This window comes from Mus musculus, mitochondrion (assembly GCF_000001635.26).
Source record: "Mus musculus mitochondrion, complete genome".
Classification (NCBI taxonomy): domain Eukaryota; kingdom Metazoa; phylum Chordata; class Mammalia; order Rodentia; family Muridae; genus Mus; species Mus musculus.
Window position 1 is genome coordinate 1 of NC_005089.1, and position 16,020 is coordinate 16,020.

At 36.8% G+C, this 16,020-nt stretch overlaps 13 protein-coding genes and 24 non-coding genes across 24 annotated transcripts, besides 5 other annotated features; 28 read left to right on the forward strand and 9 right to left on the reverse strand. All coding sequences in view use genetic code 2, as the record gives it.

Annotated features, from left to right (window-relative positions):
- TrnF lies at positions 1-68 on the forward strand. Its single transcript has one exon. It is a non-coding gene; the product is annotated as a tRNA-Phe (tRNA).
- A 1-nt stretch (position 69) lies between these two features.
- mt-Rnr1 lies at positions 70-1,024 on the forward strand. The gene has a single exon. It is a non-coding gene; the product is annotated as a s-rRNA (ribosomal RNA).
- TrnV lies at positions 1,025-1,093 on the forward strand. The gene has a single exon. It is a non-coding gene; the product is annotated as a tRNA-Val (tRNA).
- Positions 1,094-2,675, forward strand: mt-Rnr2. Its single transcript has one exon. It is a non-coding gene; the product is annotated as a 16S ribosomal RNA (ribosomal RNA).
- TrnL1 lies at positions 2,676-2,750 on the forward strand. The gene has a single exon. It is a non-coding gene; the product is annotated as a tRNA-Leu (tRNA).
- Positions 2,751-3,707, forward strand: ND1. Its coding sequence (NP_904328.1; NADH dehydrogenase subunit 1) covers positions 2,751-3,707, from the start codon at positions 2,751-2,753 to the stop codon at positions 3,705-3,707; it is 957 nt and encodes a 318-aa protein.
- TrnI lies at positions 3,706-3,774 on the forward strand. Its single transcript has one exon. It is a non-coding gene; the product is annotated as a tRNA-Ile (tRNA).
- Positions 3,772-3,842, reverse strand: TrnQ. The gene has a single exon. It is a non-coding gene; the product is annotated as a tRNA-Gln (tRNA).
- Positions 3,843-3,844: 2 nt separating this feature from the next.
- TrnM lies at positions 3,845-3,913 on the forward strand. Its single transcript has one exon. It is a non-coding gene; the product is annotated as a tRNA-Met (tRNA).
- On the forward strand, positions 3,914-4,951 carry ND2. Its coding sequence (NP_904329.1; NADH dehydrogenase subunit 2) covers positions 3,914-4,951, from the start codon at positions 3,914-3,916 to the stop codon at positions 4,949-4,951; it is 1,038 nt and encodes a 345-aa protein.
- On the forward strand, positions 4,950-5,016 carry TrnW. The gene has a single exon. It is a non-coding gene; the product is annotated as a tRNA-Trp (tRNA).
- Position 5,017: 1 nt separating this feature from the next.
- On the reverse strand, positions 5,018-5,086 carry TrnA. The gene has a single exon. It is a non-coding gene; the product is annotated as a tRNA-Ala (tRNA).
- Positions 5,087-5,088: 2 nt separating this feature from the next.
- Positions 5,089-5,159, reverse strand: TrnN. Its single transcript has one exon. It is a non-coding gene; the product is annotated as a tRNA-Asn (tRNA).
- Positions 5,160-5,191: an origin of replication (L-strand origin of replication; mt-Olr; OL; light strand origin of replication, mitochondrial).
- Positions 5,192-5,257, reverse strand: TrnC. Its single transcript has one exon. It is a non-coding gene; the product is annotated as a tRNA-Cys (tRNA).
- A 2-nt stretch (positions 5,258-5,259) lies between these two features.
- TrnY lies at positions 5,260-5,326 on the reverse strand. The gene has a single exon. It is a non-coding gene; the product is annotated as a tRNA-Tyr (tRNA).
- A 1-nt stretch (position 5,327) lies between these two features.
- On the forward strand, positions 5,328-6,872 carry COX1. Its coding sequence (NP_904330.1; cytochrome c oxidase subunit I) covers positions 5,328-6,872, from the start codon at positions 5,328-5,330 to the stop codon at positions 6,870-6,872; it is 1,545 nt and encodes a 514-aa protein.
- TrnS1 lies at positions 6,870-6,938 on the reverse strand. Its single transcript has one exon. It is a non-coding gene; the product is annotated as a tRNA-Ser (tRNA).
- Positions 6,939-6,941: 3 nt separating this feature from the next.
- On the forward strand, positions 6,942-7,011 carry TrnD. Its single transcript has one exon. It is a non-coding gene; the product is annotated as a tRNA-Asp (tRNA).
- A 1-nt stretch (position 7,012) lies between these two features.
- COX2 lies at positions 7,013-7,696 on the forward strand. Its coding sequence (NP_904331.1; cytochrome c oxidase subunit II) covers positions 7,013-7,696, from the start codon at positions 7,013-7,015 to the stop codon at positions 7,694-7,696; it is 684 nt and encodes a 227-aa protein.
- Positions 7,697-7,699: 3 nt separating this feature from the next.
- Positions 7,700-7,764, forward strand: TrnK. The gene has a single exon. It is a non-coding gene; the product is annotated as a tRNA-Lys (tRNA).
- Position 7,765: 1 nt separating this feature from the next.
- Positions 7,766-7,969, forward strand: ATP8. Its coding sequence (NP_904332.1; ATP synthase F0 subunit 8) covers positions 7,766-7,969, from the start codon at positions 7,766-7,768 to the stop codon at positions 7,967-7,969; it is 204 nt and encodes a 67-aa protein.
- On the forward strand, positions 7,927-8,607 carry ATP6. Its coding sequence (NP_904333.1; ATP synthase F0 subunit 6) covers positions 7,927-8,607, from the start codon at positions 7,927-7,929 to the stop codon at positions 8,605-8,607; it is 681 nt and encodes a 226-aa protein.
- Positions 8,607-9,390, forward strand: COX3. Coding sequence (NP_904334.1; cytochrome c oxidase subunit III) is annotated over positions 8,607-9,390 (784 nt in total).
- On the forward strand, positions 9,391-9,458 carry TrnG. Its single transcript has one exon. It is a non-coding gene; the product is annotated as a tRNA-Gly (tRNA).
- On the forward strand, positions 9,459-9,806 carry ND3. Its coding sequence (NP_904335.1; NADH dehydrogenase subunit 3) covers positions 9,459-9,806, from the start codon at positions 9,459-9,461 to the stop codon at positions 9,804-9,806; it is 348 nt and encodes a 115-aa protein.
- A 1-nt stretch (position 9,807) lies between these two features.
- TrnR lies at positions 9,808-9,875 on the forward strand. The gene has a single exon. It is a non-coding gene; the product is annotated as a tRNA-Arg (tRNA).
- Positions 9,821-9,830: a sequence feature (polymorphic region).
- A 1-nt stretch (position 9,876) lies between the features above and the next one.
- On the forward strand, positions 9,877-10,173 carry ND4L. Its coding sequence (NP_904336.1; NADH dehydrogenase subunit 4L) covers positions 9,877-10,173, from the start codon at positions 9,877-9,879 to the stop codon at positions 10,171-10,173; it is 297 nt and encodes a 98-aa protein.
- Positions 10,167-11,544, forward strand: ND4. Coding sequence (NP_904337.1; NADH dehydrogenase subunit 4) is annotated over positions 10,167-11,544 (1,378 nt in total).
- A 1-nt stretch (position 11,545) lies between these two features.
- TrnH lies at positions 11,546-11,612 on the forward strand. Its single transcript has one exon. It is a non-coding gene; the product is annotated as a tRNA-His (tRNA).
- Positions 11,613-11,671, forward strand: TrnS2. Its single transcript has one exon. It is a non-coding gene; the product is annotated as a tRNA-Ser (tRNA).
- On the forward strand, positions 11,671-11,741 carry TrnL2. Its single transcript has one exon. It is a non-coding gene; the product is annotated as a tRNA-Leu (tRNA).
- On the forward strand, positions 11,742-13,565 carry ND5. Its coding sequence (NP_904338.1; NADH dehydrogenase subunit 5) covers positions 11,742-13,565, from the start codon at positions 11,742-11,744 to the stop codon at positions 13,563-13,565; it is 1,824 nt and encodes a 607-aa protein.
- On the reverse strand, positions 13,552-14,070 carry ND6. Its coding sequence (NP_904339.1; NADH dehydrogenase subunit 6) covers positions 13,552-14,070, from the start codon at positions 14,068-14,070 to the stop codon at positions 13,552-13,554; it is 519 nt and encodes a 172-aa protein.
- On the reverse strand, positions 14,071-14,139 carry TrnE. The gene has a single exon. It is a non-coding gene; the product is annotated as a tRNA-Glu (tRNA).
- Positions 14,140-14,144: 5 nt separating this feature from the next.
- Positions 14,145-15,288, forward strand: CYTB. Coding sequence (NP_904340.1; cytochrome b) is annotated over positions 14,145-15,288 (1,144 nt in total).
- On the forward strand, positions 15,289-15,355 carry TrnT. Its single transcript has one exon. It is a non-coding gene; the product is annotated as a tRNA-Thr (tRNA).
- On the reverse strand, positions 15,356-15,422 carry TrnP. The gene has a single exon. It is a non-coding gene; the product is annotated as a tRNA-Pro (tRNA).
- Positions 15,423-16,020: part of a D loop (mt-Dcr; d-loop control region-mitochondrial) that runs on past the window's edge.
- Positions 15,451-15,509: a sequence feature (ETAS1; extended termination associated sequence 1; annotated according to Sbisa E., et. al. (1997) Gene 205:125-140).
- Positions 15,515-15,558: a sequence feature (ETAS2; extended termination associated sequence 2; annotated according to Sbisa E., et. al. (1997) Gene 205:125-140).

Consider the following 16,020-nt stretch of genomic DNA (forward strand, 5'->3'; position numbering starts at 1 on the left):
GTTAATGTAGCTTAATAACAAAGCAAAGCACTGAAAATGCTTAGATGGATAATTGTATCCCATAAACACAAAGGTTTGGTCCTGGCCTTATAATTAATTAGAGGTAAAATTACACATGCAAACCTCCATAGACCGGTGTAAAATCCCTTAAACATTTACTTAAAATTTAAGGAGAGGGTATCAAGCACATTAAAATAGCTTAAGACACCTTGCCTAGCCACACCCCCACGGGACTCAGCAGTGATAAATATTAAGCAATAAACGAAAGTTTGACTAAGTTATACCTCTTAGGGTTGGTAAATTTCGTGCCAGCCACCGCGGTCATACGATTAACCCAAACTAATTATCTTCGGCGTAAAACGTGTCAACTATAAATAAATAAATAGAATTAAAATCCAACTTATATGTGAAAATTCATTGTTAGGACCTAAACTCAATAACGAAAGTAATTCTAGTCATTTATAATACACGACAGCTAAGACCCAAACTGGGATTAGATACCCCACTATGCTTAGCCATAAACCTAAATAATTAAATTTAACAAAACTATTTGCCAGAGAACTACTAGCCATAGCTTAAAACTCAAAGGACTTGGCGGTACTTTATATCCATCTAGAGGAGCCTGTTCTATAATCGATAAACCCCGCTCTACCTCACCATCTCTTGCTAATTCAGCCTATATACCGCCATCTTCAGCAAACCCTAAAAAGGTATTAAAGTAAGCAAAAGAATCAAACATAAAAACGTTAGGTCAAGGTGTAGCCAATGAAATGGGAAGAAATGGGCTACATTTTCTTATAAAAGAACATTACTATACCCTTTATGAAACTAAAGGACTAAGGAGGATTTAGTAGTAAATTAAGAATAGAGAGCTTAATTGAATTGAGCAATGAAGTACGCACACACCGCCCGTCACCCTCCTCAAATTAAATTAAACTTAACATAATTAATTTCTAGACATCCGTTTATGAGAGGAGATAAGTCGTAACAAGGTAAGCATACTGGAAAGTGTGCTTGGAATAATCATAGTGTAGCTTAATATTAAAGCATCTGGCCTACACCCAGAAGATTTCATGACCAATGAACACTCTGAACTAATCCTAGCCCTAGCCCTACACAAATATAATTATACTATTATATAAATCAAAACATTTATCCTACTAAAAGTATTGGAGAAAGAAATTCGTACATCTAGGAGCTATAGAACTAGTACCGCAAGGGAAAGATGAAAGACTAATTAAAAGTAAGAACAAGCAAAGATTAAACCTTGTACCTTTTGCATAATGAACTAACTAGAAAACTTCTAACTAAAAGAATTACAGCTAGAAACCCCGAAACCAAACGAGCTACCTAAAAACAATTTTATGAATCAACTCGTCTATGTGGCAAAATAGTGAGAAGATTTTTAGGTAGAGGTGAAAAGCCTAACGAGCTTGGTGATAGCTGGTTACCCAAAAAATGAATTTAAGTTCAATTTTAAACTTGCTAAAAAAACAACAAAATCAAAAAGTAAGTTTAGATTATAGCCAAAAGAGGGACAGCTCTTCTGGAACGGAAAAAACCTTTAATAGTGAATAATTAACAAAACAGCTTTTAACCATTGTAGGCCTAAAAGCAGCCACCAATAAAGAAAGCGTTCAAGCTCAACATAAAATTTCAATTAATTCCATAATTTACACCAACTTCCTAAACTTAAAATTGGGTTAATCTATAACTTTATAGATGCAACACTGTTAGTATGAGTAACAAGAATTCCAATTCTCCAGGCATACGCGTATAACAACTCGGATAACCATTGTTAGTTAATCAGACTATAGGCAATAATCACACTATAAATAATCCACCTATAACTTCTCTGTTAACCCAACACCGGAATGCCTAAAGGAAAGATCCAAAAAGATAAAAGGAACTCGGCAAACAAGAACCCCGCCTGTTTACCAAAAACATCACCTCTAGCATTACAAGTATTAGAGGCACTGCCTGCCCAGTGACTAAAGTTTAACGGCCGCGGTATCCTGACCGTGCAAAGGTAGCATAATCACTTGTTCCTTAATTAGGGACTAGCATGAACGGCTAAACGAGGGTCCAACTGTCTCTTATCTTTAATCAGTGAAATTGACCTTTCAGTGAAGAGGCTGAAATATAATAATAAGACGAGAAGACCCTATGGAGCTTAAATTATATAACTTATCTATTTAATTTATTAAACCTAATGGCCCAAAAACTATAGTATAAGTTTGAAATTTCGGTTGGGGTGACCTCGGAGAATAAAAAATCCTCCGAATGATTATAACCTAGACTTACAAGTCAAAGTAAAATCAACATATCTTATTGACCCAGATATATTTTGATCAACGGACCAAGTTACCCTAGGGATAACAGCGCAATCCTATTTAAGAGTTCATATCGACAATTAGGGTTTACGACCTCGATGTTGGATCAGGACATCCCAATGGTGTAGAAGCTATTAATGGTTCGTTTGTTCAACGATTAAAGTCCTACGTGATCTGAGTTCAGACCGGAGCAATCCAGGTCGGTTTCTATCTATTTACGATTTCTCCCAGTACGAAAGGACAAGAGAAATAGAGCCACCTTACAAATAAGCGCTCTCAACTTAATTTATGAATAAAATCTAAATAAAATATATACGTACACCCTCTAACCTAGAGAAGGTTATTAGGGTGGCAGAGCCAGGAAATTGCGTAAGACTTAAAACCTTGTTCCCAGAGGTTCAAATCCTCTCCCTAATAGTGTTCTTTATTAATATCCTAACACTCCTCGTCCCCATTCTAATCGCCATAGCCTTCCTAACATTAGTAGAACGCAAAATCTTAGGGTACATACAACTACGAAAAGGCCCTAACATTGTTGGTCCATACGGCATTTTACAACCATTTGCAGACGCCATAAAATTATTTATAAAAGAACCAATACGCCCTTTAACAACCTCTATATCCTTATTTATTATTGCACCTACCCTATCACTCACACTAGCATTAAGTCTATGAGTTCCCCTACCAATACCACACCCATTAATTAATTTAAACCTAGGGATTTTATTTATTTTAGCAACATCTAGCCTATCAGTTTACTCCATTCTATGATCAGGATGAGCCTCAAACTCCAAATACTCACTATTCGGAGCTTTACGAGCCGTAGCCCAAACAATTTCATATGAAGTAACCATAGCTATTATCCTTTTATCAGTTCTATTAATAAATGGATCCTACTCTCTACAAACACTTATTACAACCCAAGAACACATATGATTACTTCTGCCAGCCTGACCCATAGCCATAATATGATTTATCTCAACCCTAGCAGAAACAAACCGGGCCCCCTTCGACCTGACAGAAGGAGAATCAGAATTAGTATCAGGGTTTAACGTAGAATACGCAGCCGGCCCATTCGCGTTATTCTTTATAGCAGAGTACACTAACATTATTCTAATAAACGCCCTAACAACTATTATCTTCCTAGGACCCCTATACTATATCAATTTACCAGAACTCTACTCAACTAACTTCATAATAGAAGCTCTACTACTATCATCAACATTCCTATGGATCCGAGCATCTTATCCACGCTTCCGTTACGATCAACTTATACATCTTCTATGAAAAAACTTTCTACCCCTAACACTAGCATTATGTATGTGACATATTTCTTTACCAATTTTTACAGCGGGAGTACCACCATACATATAGAAATATGTCTGATAAAAGAATTACTTTGATAGAGTAAATTATAGAGGTTCAAGCCCTCTTATTTCTAGGACAATAGGAATTGAACCTACACTTAAGAATTCAAAATTCTCCGTGCTACCTAAACACCTTATCCTAATAGTAAGGTCAGCTAATTAAGCTATCGGGCCCATACCCCGAAAACGTTGGTTTAAATCCTTCCCGTACTAATAAATCCTATCACCCTTGCCATCATCTACTTCACAATCTTCTTAGGTCCTGTAATCACAATATCCAGCACCAACCTAATACTAATATGAGTAGGCCTGGAATTCAGCCTACTAGCAATTATCCCCATACTAATCAACAAAAAAAACCCACGATCAACTGAAGCAGCAACAAAATACTTCGTCACACAAGCAACAGCCTCAATAATTATCCTCCTGGCCATCGTACTCAACTATAAACAACTAGGAACATGAATATTTCAACAACAAACAAACGGTCTTATCCTTAACATAACATTAATAGCCCTATCCATAAAACTAGGCCTCGCCCCATTCCACTTCTGATTACCAGAAGTAACTCAAGGGATCCCACTGCACATAGGACTTATTCTTCTTACATGACAAAAAATTGCTCCCCTATCAATTTTAATTCAAATTTACCCGCTACTCAACTCTACTATCATTTTAATACTAGCAATTACTTCTATTTTCATAGGGGCATGAGGAGGACTTAACCAAACACAAATACGAAAAATTATAGCCTATTCATCAATTGCCCACATAGGATGAATATTAGCAATTCTTCCTTACAACCCATCCCTCACTCTACTCAACCTCATAATCTATATTATTCTTACAGCCCCTATATTCATAGCACTTATACTAAATAACTCTATAACCATCAACTCAATCTCACTTCTATGAAATAAAACTCCAGCAATACTAACTATAATCTCACTGATATTACTATCCCTAGGAGGCCTTCCACCACTAACAGGATTCTTACCAAAATGAATTATCATCACAGAACTTATAAAAAACAACTGTCTAATTATAGCAACACTCATAGCAATAATAGCTCTACTAAACCTATTCTTTTATACTCGCCTAATTTATTCCACTTCACTAACAATATTTCCAACCAACAATAACTCAAAAATAATAACTCACCAAACAAAAACTAAACCCAACCTAATATTTTCCACCCTAGCTATCATAAGCACAATAACCCTACCCCTAGCCCCCCAACTAATTACCTAGAAGTTTAGGATATACTAGTCCGCGAGCCTTCAAAGCCCTAAGAAAACACACAAGTTTAACTTCTGATAAGGACTGTAAGACTTCATCCTACATCTATTGAATGCAAATCAATTGCTTTAATTAAGCTAAGACCTCAACTAGATTGGCAGGAATTAAACCTACGAAAATTTAGTTAACAGCTAAATACCCTATTACTGGCTTCAATCTACTTCTACCGCCGAAAAAAAAAAATGGCGGTAGAAGTCTTAGTAGAGATTTCTCTACACCTTCGAATTTGCAATTCGACATGAATATCACCTTAAGACCTCTGGTAAAAAGAGGATTTAAACCTCTGTGTTTAGATTTACAGTCTAATGCTTACTCAGCCATTTTACCTATGTTCATTAATCGTTGATTATTCTCAACCAATCACAAAGATATCGGAACCCTCTATCTACTATTCGGAGCCTGAGCGGGAATAGTGGGTACTGCACTAAGTATTTTAATTCGAGCAGAATTAGGTCAACCAGGTGCACTTTTAGGAGATGACCAAATTTACAATGTTATCGTAACTGCCCATGCTTTTGTTATAATTTTCTTCATAGTAATACCAATAATAATTGGAGGCTTTGGAAACTGACTTGTCCCACTAATAATCGGAGCCCCAGATATAGCATTCCCACGAATAAATAATATAAGTTTTTGACTCCTACCACCATCATTTCTCCTTCTCCTAGCATCATCAATAGTAGAAGCAGGAGCAGGAACAGGATGAACAGTCTACCCACCTCTAGCCGGAAATCTAGCCCATGCAGGAGCATCAGTAGACCTAACAATTTTCTCCCTTCATTTAGCTGGAGTGTCATCTATTTTAGGTGCAATTAATTTTATTACCACTATTATCAACATGAAACCCCCAGCCATAACACAGTATCAAACTCCACTATTTGTCTGATCCGTACTTATTACAGCCGTACTGCTCCTATTATCACTACCAGTGCTAGCCGCAGGCATTACTATACTACTAACAGACCGCAACCTAAACACAACTTTCTTTGATCCCGCTGGAGGAGGGGACCCAATTCTCTACCAGCATCTGTTCTGATTCTTTGGGCACCCAGAAGTTTATATTCTTATCCTCCCAGGATTTGGAATTATTTCACATGTAGTTACTTACTACTCCGGAAAAAAAGAACCTTTCGGCTATATAGGAATAGTATGAGCAATAATGTCTATTGGCTTTCTAGGCTTTATTGTATGAGCCCACCACATATTCACAGTAGGATTAGATGTAGACACACGAGCTTACTTTACATCAGCCACTATAATTATCGCAATTCCTACCGGTGTCAAAGTATTTAGCTGACTTGCAACCCTACACGGAGGTAATATTAAATGATCTCCAGCTATACTATGAGCCTTAGGCTTTATTTTCTTATTTACAGTTGGTGGTCTAACCGGAATTGTTTTATCCAACTCATCCCTTGACATCGTGCTTCACGATACATACTATGTAGTAGCCCATTTCCACTATGTTCTATCAATGGGAGCAGTGTTTGCTATCATAGCAGGATTTGTTCACTGATTCCCATTATTTTCAGGCTTCACCCTAGATGACACATGAGCAAAAGCCCACTTCGCCATCATATTCGTAGGAGTAAACATAACATTCTTCCCTCAACATTTCCTGGGCCTTTCAGGAATACCACGACGCTACTCAGACTACCCAGATGCTTACACCACATGAAACACTGTCTCTTCTATAGGATCATTTATTTCACTAACAGCTGTTCTCATCATGATCTTTATAATTTGAGAGGCCTTTGCTTCAAAACGAGAAGTAATATCAGTATCGTATGCTTCAACAAATTTAGAATGACTTCATGGCTGCCCTCCACCATATCACACATTCGAGGAACCAACCTATGTAAAAGTAAAATAAGAAAGGAAGGAATCGAACCCCCTAAAATTGGTTTCAAGCCAATCTCATATCCTATATGTCTTTCTCAATAAGATATTAGTAAAATCAATTACATAACTTTGTCAAAGTTAAATTATAGATCAATAATCTATATATCTTATATGGCCTACCCATTCCAACTTGGTCTACAAGACGCCACATCCCCTATTATAGAAGAGCTAATAAATTTCCATGATCACACACTAATAATTGTTTTCCTAATTAGCTCCTTAGTCCTCTATATCATCTCGCTAATATTAACAACAAAACTAACACATACAAGCACAATAGATGCACAAGAAGTTGAAACCATTTGAACTATTCTACCAGCTGTAATCCTTATCATAATTGCTCTCCCCTCTCTACGCATTCTATATATAATAGACGAAATCAACAACCCCGTATTAACCGTTAAAACCATAGGGCACCAATGATACTGAAGCTACGAATATACTGACTATGAAGACCTATGCTTTGATTCATATATAATCCCAACAAACGACCTAAAACCTGGTGAACTACGACTGCTAGAAGTTGATAACCGAGTCGTTCTGCCAATAGAACTTCCAATCCGTATATTAATTTCATCTGAAGACGTCCTCCACTCATGAGCAGTCCCCTCCCTAGGACTTAAAACTGATGCCATCCCAGGCCGACTAAATCAAGCAACAGTAACATCAAACCGACCAGGGTTATTCTATGGCCAATGCTCTGAAATTTGTGGATCTAACCATAGCTTTATGCCCATTGTCCTAGAAATGGTTCCACTAAAATATTTCGAAAACTGATCTGCTTCAATAATTTAATTTCACTATGAAGCTAAGAGCGTTAACCTTTTAAGTTAAAGTTAGAGACCTTAAAATCTCCATAGTGATATGCCACAACTAGATACATCAACATGATTTATCACAATTATCTCATCAATAATTACCCTATTTATCTTATTTCAACTAAAAGTCTCATCACAAACATTCCCACTGGCACCTTCACCAAAATCACTAACAACCATAAAAGTAAAAACCCCTTGAGAATTAAAATGAACGAAAATCTATTTGCCTCATTCATTACCCCAACAATAATAGGATTCCCAATCGTTGTAGCCATCATTATATTTCCTTCAATCCTATTCCCATCCTCAAAACGCCTAATCAACAACCGTCTCCATTCTTTCCAACACTGACTAGTTAAACTTATTATCAAACAAATAATGCTAATCCACACACCAAAAGGACGAACATGAACCCTAATAATTGTTTCCCTAATCATATTTATTGGATCAACAAATCTCCTAGGCCTTTTACCACATACATTTACACCTACTACCCAACTATCCATAAATCTAAGTATAGCCATTCCACTATGAGCTGGAGCCGTAATTACAGGCTTCCGACACAAACTAAAAAGCTCACTTGCCCACTTCCTTCCACAAGGAACTCCAATTTCACTAATTCCAATACTTATTATTATTGAAACAATTAGCCTATTTATTCAACCAATGGCATTAGCAGTCCGGCTTACAGCTAACATTACTGCAGGACACTTATTAATACACCTAATCGGAGGAGCTACTCTAGTATTAATAAATATTAGCCCACCAACAGCTACCATTACATTTATTATTTTACTTCTACTCACAATTCTAGAATTTGCAGTAGCATTAATTCAAGCCTACGTATTCACCCTCCTAGTAAGCCTATATCTACATGATAATACATAATGACCCACCAAACTCATGCATATCACATAGTTAATCCAAGTCCATGACCATTAACTGGAGCCTTTTCAGCCCTCCTTCTAACATCAGGTCTAGTAATATGATTTCACTATAATTCAATTACACTATTAACCCTTGGCCTACTCACCAATATCCTCACAATATATCAATGATGACGAGACGTAATTCGTGAAGGAACCTACCAAGGCCACCACACTCCTATTGTACAAAAAGGACTACGATATGGTATAATTCTATTCATCGTCTCGGAAGTATTTTTCTTTGCAGGATTCTTCTGAGCGTTCTATCATTCTAGCCTCGTACCAACACATGATCTAGGAGGCTGCTGACCTCCAACAGGAATTTCACCACTTAACCCTCTAGAAGTCCCACTACTTAATACTTCAGTACTTCTAGCATCAGGTGTTTCAATTACATGAGCTCATCATAGCCTTATAGAAGGTAAACGAAACCACATAAATCAAGCCCTACTAATTACCATTATACTAGGACTTTACTTCACCATCCTCCAAGCTTCAGAATACTTTGAAACATCATTCTCCATTTCAGATGGTATCTATGGTTCTACATTCTTCATGGCTACTGGATTCCATGGACTCCATGTAATTATTGGATCAACATTCCTTATTGTTTGCCTACTACGACAACTAAAATTTCACTTCACATCAAAACATCACTTCGGATTTGAAGCCGCAGCATGATACTGACATTTTGTAGACGTAGTCTGACTTTTCCTATACGTCTCCATTTATTGATGAGGATCTTACTCCCTTAGTATAATTAATATAACTGACTTCCAATTAGTAGATTCTGAATAAACCCAGAAGAGAGTAATTAACCTGTACACTGTTATCTTCATTAATATTTTATTATCCCTAACGCTAATTCTAGTTGCATTCTGACTCCCCCAAATAAATCTGTACTCAGAAAAAGCAAATCCATATGAATGCGGATTCGACCCTACAAGCTCTGCACGTCTACCATTCTCAATAAAATTTTTCTTGGTAGCAATTACATTTCTATTATTTGACCTAGAAATTGCTCTTCTACTTCCACTACCATGAGCAATTCAAACAATTAAAACCTCTACTATAATAATTATAGCCTTTATTCTAGTCACAATTCTATCTCTAGGCCTAGCATATGAATGAACACAAAAAGGATTAGAATGAACAGAGTAAATGGTAATTAGTTTAAAAAAAATTAATGATTTCGACTCATTAGATTATGATGATGTTCATAATTACCAATATGCCATCTACCTTCTTCAACCTCACCATAGCCTTCTCACTATCACTTCTAGGGACACTTATATTTCGCTCTCACCTAATATCCACATTACTATGCCTGGAAGGCATAGTATTATCCTTATTTATTATAACTTCAGTAACTTCCCTAAACTCCAACTCCATAAGCTCCATACCAATCCCCATCACCATCTTAGTTTTCGCAGCCTGCGAAGCAGCTGTAGGACTAGCCCTACTAGTAAAAGTTTCAAACACGTACGGAACAGATTACGTCCAAAATCTCAACCTACTACAATGCTAAAAATTATTCTTCCCTCACTAATGCTACTACCACTAACCTGACTATCAAGCCCTAAAAAAACCTGAACAAACGTAACCTCATATAGTTTTCTAATTAGTTTAACCAGCCTAACACTTCTATGACAAACCGACGAAAATTATAAAAACTTTTCAAATATATTCTCCTCAGACCCCCTATCCACACCATTAATTATTTTAACAGCCTGATTACTGCCACTAATATTAATAGCTAGCCAAAACCACCTAAAAAAAGATAATAACGTACTACAAAAACTCTACATCTCAATACTAATCAGCTTACAAATTCTCCTAATCATAACCTTTTCAGCAACTGAACTAATTATATTTTATATTTTATTTGAAGCAACCTTAATCCCAACACTTATTATTATTACCCGATGAGGGAACCAAACTGAACGCCTAAACGCAGGGATTTATTTCCTATTTTATACCCTAATCGGTTCTATTCCACTGCTAATTGCCCTCATCTTAATCCAAAACCATGTAGGAACCCTAAACCTCATAATTTTATCATTCACAACACACACCTTAGACGCTTCATGATCTAACAACTTACTATGGTTGGCATGCATAATAGCATTTCTTATTAAAATACCATTATATGGAGTTCACCTATGACTACCAAAAGCCCATGTTGAAGCTCCAATTGCTGGGTCAATAATTCTAGCAGCTATTCTTCTAAAATTAGGTAGTTACGGAATAATTCGCATCTCCATTATTCTAGACCCACTAACAAAATATATAGCATACCCCTTCATCCTTCTCTCCCTATGAGGAATAATTATAACTAGCTCAATCTGCTTACGCCAAACAGATTTAAAATCACTAATCGCCTACTCCTCAGTTAGCCACATAGCACTTGTTATTGCATCAATCATAATCCAAACTCCATGAAGCTTCATAGGAGCAACAATACTAATAATCGCACATGGCCTCACATCATCACTCCTATTCTGCCTAGCAAACTCCAACTACGAACGGATCCACAGCCGTACTATAATCATGGCCCGAGGACTTCAAATGGTCTTCCCACTTATAGCCACATGATGACTGATAGCAAGTCTAGCTAATCTAGCTCTACCCCCTTCAATCAATCTAATAGGAGAATTATTCATTACCATATCATTATTTTCTTGATCAAACTTTACCATTATTCTTATAGGAATTAACATTATTATTACAGGTATATACTCAATATACATAATTATTACCACCCAACGCGGCAAACTAACCAACCATATAATTAACCTCCAACCCTCACACACACGAGAACTAACACTAATAGCCCTTCACATAATTCCACTTATTCTTCTAACTACCAGTCCAAAACTAATTACAGGCCTGACAATATGTGAATATAGTTTACAAAAAACATTAGACTGTGAATCTGACAACAGGAAATAAACCTCCTTATTCACCAAGAAAGATTGCAAGAACTGCTAATTCATGCTTCCATGTTTAAAAACATGGCTTTCTTACTTTTATAGGATAATAGTAATCCATTGGTCTTAGGAACCAAAAACCTTGGTGCAAATCCAAATAAAAGTAATCAATATTTTCACAACCTCAATCTTATTAATCTTCATTCTTCTACTATCCCCAATCCTAATTTCAATATCAAACCTAATTAAACACATCAACTTCCCACTGTACACCACCACATCAATCAAATTCTCCTTCATTATTAGCCTCTTACCCCTATTAATATTTTTCCACAATAATATAGAATATATAATTACAACCTGGCACTGAGTCACCATAAATTCAATAGAACTTAAAATAAGCTTCAAAACTGACTTTTTCTCTATCCTGTTTACATCTGTAGCCCTTTTTGTCACATGATCAATTATACAATTCTCTTCATGATATATACACTCAGACCCAAACATCAATCGATTCATTAAATATCTTACACTATTCCTGATTACCATGCTTATCCTCACCTCAGCCAACAACATATTTCAACTTTTCATTGGCTGAGAAGGGGTGGGAATTATATCTTTCCTACTAATTGGATGATGGTACGGACGAACAGACGCAAATACTGCAGCCCTACAAGCAATCCTCTATAACCGCATCGGAGACATCGGATTCATTTTAGCTATAGTTTGATTTTCCCTAAACATAAACTCATGAGAACTTCAACAGATTATATTCTCCAACAACAACGACAATCTAATTCCACTTATAGGCCTATTAATCGCAGCTACAGGAAAATCAGCACAATTTGGCCTCCACCCATGACTACCATCAGCAATAGAAGGCCCTACACCAGTTTCAGCACTACTACACTCAAGTACAATAGTAGTTGCAGGAATTTTCCTACTGGTCCGATTCCACCCCCTCACGACTAATAATAACTTTATTTTAACAACTATACTTTGCCTCGGAGCCCTAACCACATTATTTACAGCTATTTGTGCTCTCACCCAAAACGACATCAAAAAAATCATTGCCTTCTCTACATCAAGCCAACTAGGCCTGATAATAGTGACGCTAGGAATAAACCAACCACACCTAGCATTCCTACACATCTGTACCCACGCATTCTTCAAAGCTATACTCTTTATATGCTCTGGCTCAATCATTCATAGCCTGGCAGACGAACAAGACATCCGAAAAATAGGAAACATCACAAAAATCATACCATTCACATCATCATGCCTAGTAATCGGAAGCCTCGCCCTCACAGGAATACCATTCCTAACAGGGTTCTACTCAAAAGACCTAATTATTGAAGCAATTAATACCTGCAACACCAACGCCTGAGCCCTACTAATTACACTAATCGCCACTTCTATAACAGCTATGTACAGCATACGAATCATTTACTTCGTAACAATAACAAAACCGCGTTTTCCCCCCCTAATCTCCATTAACGAAAATGACCCAGACCTCATAAACCCAATCAAACGCCTAGCATTCGGAAGCATCTTTGCAGGATTTGTCATCTCATATAATATTCCACCAACCAGCATTCCAGTCCTCACAATACCATGATTTTTAAAAACCACAGCCCTAATTATTTCAGTATTAGGATTCCTAATCGCACTAGAACTAAACAACCTAACCATAAAACTATCAATAAATAAAGCAAATCCATATTCATCCTTCTCAACTTTACTGGGGTTTTTCCCATCTATTATTCACCGCATTACACCCATAAAATCTCTCAACCTAAGCCTAAAAACATCCCTAACTCTCCTAGACTTGATCTGGTTAGAAAAAACCATCCCAAAATCCACCTCAACTCTTCACACAAACATAACCACTTTAACAACCAACCAAAAAGGCTTAATTAAATTGTACTTTATATCATTCCTAATTAACATCATCTTAATTATTATCTTATACTCAATTAATCTCGAGTAATCTCGATAATAATAAAAATACCCGCAAACAAAGATCACCCAGCTACTACCATCATTCAAGTAGCACAACTATATATTGCCGCTACCCCAATCCCTCCTTCCAACATAACTCCAACATCATCAACCTCATACATCAACCAATCTCCCAAACCATCAAGATTAATTACTCCAACTTCATCATAATAATTAAGCACACAAATTAAAAAAACCTCTATAATCACCCCCAATACTAAAAAACCCAAAATTAATCAGTTAGATCCCCAAGTCTCTGGATATTCCTCAGTAGCTATAGCAGTCGTATATCCAAACACAACCAACATCCCCCCTAAATAAATTAAAAAAACTATTAAACCTAAAAACGATCCACCAAACCCTAAAACCATTAAACAACCAACAAACCCACTAACAATTAAACCTAAACCTCCATAAATAGGTGAAGGCTTTAATGCTAACCCAAGACAACCAACCAAAAATAATGAACTTAAAACAAAAATATAATTATTCATTATTTCTACACAGCATTCAACTGCGACCAATGACATGAAAAATCATCGTTGTAATTCAACTACAGAAACACCTAATGACAAACATACGAAAAACACACCCATTATTTAAAATTATTAACCACTCATTCATTGACCTACCTGCCCCATCCAACATTTCATCATGATGAAACTTTGGGTCCCTTCTAGGAGTCTGCCTAATAGTCCAAATCATTACAGGTCTTTTCTTAGCCATACACTACACATCAGATACAATAACAGCCTTTTCATCAGTAACACACATTTGTCGAGACGTAAATTACGGGTGACTAATCCGATATATACACGCAAACGGAGCCTCAATATTTTTTATTTGCTTATTCCTTCATGTCGGACGAGGCTTATATTATGGATCATATACATTTATAGAAACCTGAAACATTGGAGTACTTCTACTGTTCGCAGTCATAGCCACAGCATTTATAGGCTACGTCCTTCCATGAGGACAAATATCATTCTGAGGTGCCACAGTTATTACAAACCTCCTATCAGCCATCCCATATATTGGAACAACCCTAGTCGAATGAATTTGAGGGGGCTTCTCAGTAGACAAAGCCACCTTGACCCGATTCTTCGCTTTCCACTTCATCTTACCATTTATTATCGCGGCCCTAGCAATCGTTCACCTCCTCTTCCTCCACGAAACAGGATCAAACAACCCAACAGGATTAAACTCAGATGCAGATAAAATTCCATTTCACCCCTACTATACAATCAAAGATATCCTAGGTATCCTAATCATATTCTTAATTCTCATAACCCTAGTATTATTTTTCCCAGACATACTAGGAGACCCAGACAACTACATACCAGCTAATCCACTAAACACCCCACCCCATATTAAACCCGAATGATATTTCCTATTTGCATACGCCATTCTACGCTCAATCCCCAATAAACTAGGAGGTGTCCTAGCCTTAATCTTATCTATCCTAATTTTAGCCCTAATACCTTTCCTTCATACCTCAAAGCAACGAAGCCTAATATTCCGCCCAATCACACAAATTTTGTACTGAATCCTAGTAGCCAACCTACTTATCTTAACCTGAATTGGGGGCCAACCAGTAGAACACCCATTTATTATCATTGGCCAACTAGCCTCCATCTCATACTTCTCAATCATCTTAATTCTTATACCAATCTCAGGAATTATCGAAGACAAAATACTAAAATTATATCCATGTCTTGATAGTATAAACATTACTCTGGTCTTGTAAACCTGAAATGAAGATCTTCTCTTCTCAAGACATCAAGAAGAAGGAGCTACTCCCCACCACCAGCACCCAAAGCTGGTATTCTAATTAAACTACTTCTTGAGTACATAAATTTACATAGTACAACAGTACATTTATGTATATCGTACATTAAACTATTTTCCCCAAGCATATAAGCTAGTACATTAAATCAATGGTTCAGGTCATAAAATAATCATCAACATAAATCAATATATATACCATGAATATTATCTTAAACACATTAAACTAATGTTATAAGGACATATCTGTGTTATCTGACATACACCATACAGTCATAAACTCTTCTCTTCCATATGACTATCCCCTTCCCCATTTGGTCTATTAATCTACCATCCTCCGTGAAACCAACAACCCGCCCACCAATGCCCCTCTTCTCGCTCCGGGCCCATTAAACTTGGGGGTAGCTAAACTGAAACTTTATCAGACATCTGGTTCTTACTTCAGGGCCATCAAATGCGTTATCGCCCATACGTTCCCCTTAAATAAGACATCTCGATGGTATCGGGTCTAATCAGCCCATGACCAACATAACTGTGGTGTCATGCATTTGGTATCTTTTTATTTTGGCCTACTTTCATCAACATAGCCGTCAAGGCATGAAAGGACAGCACACAGTCTAGACGCACCTACGGTGAAGAATCATTAGTCCGCAAAACCC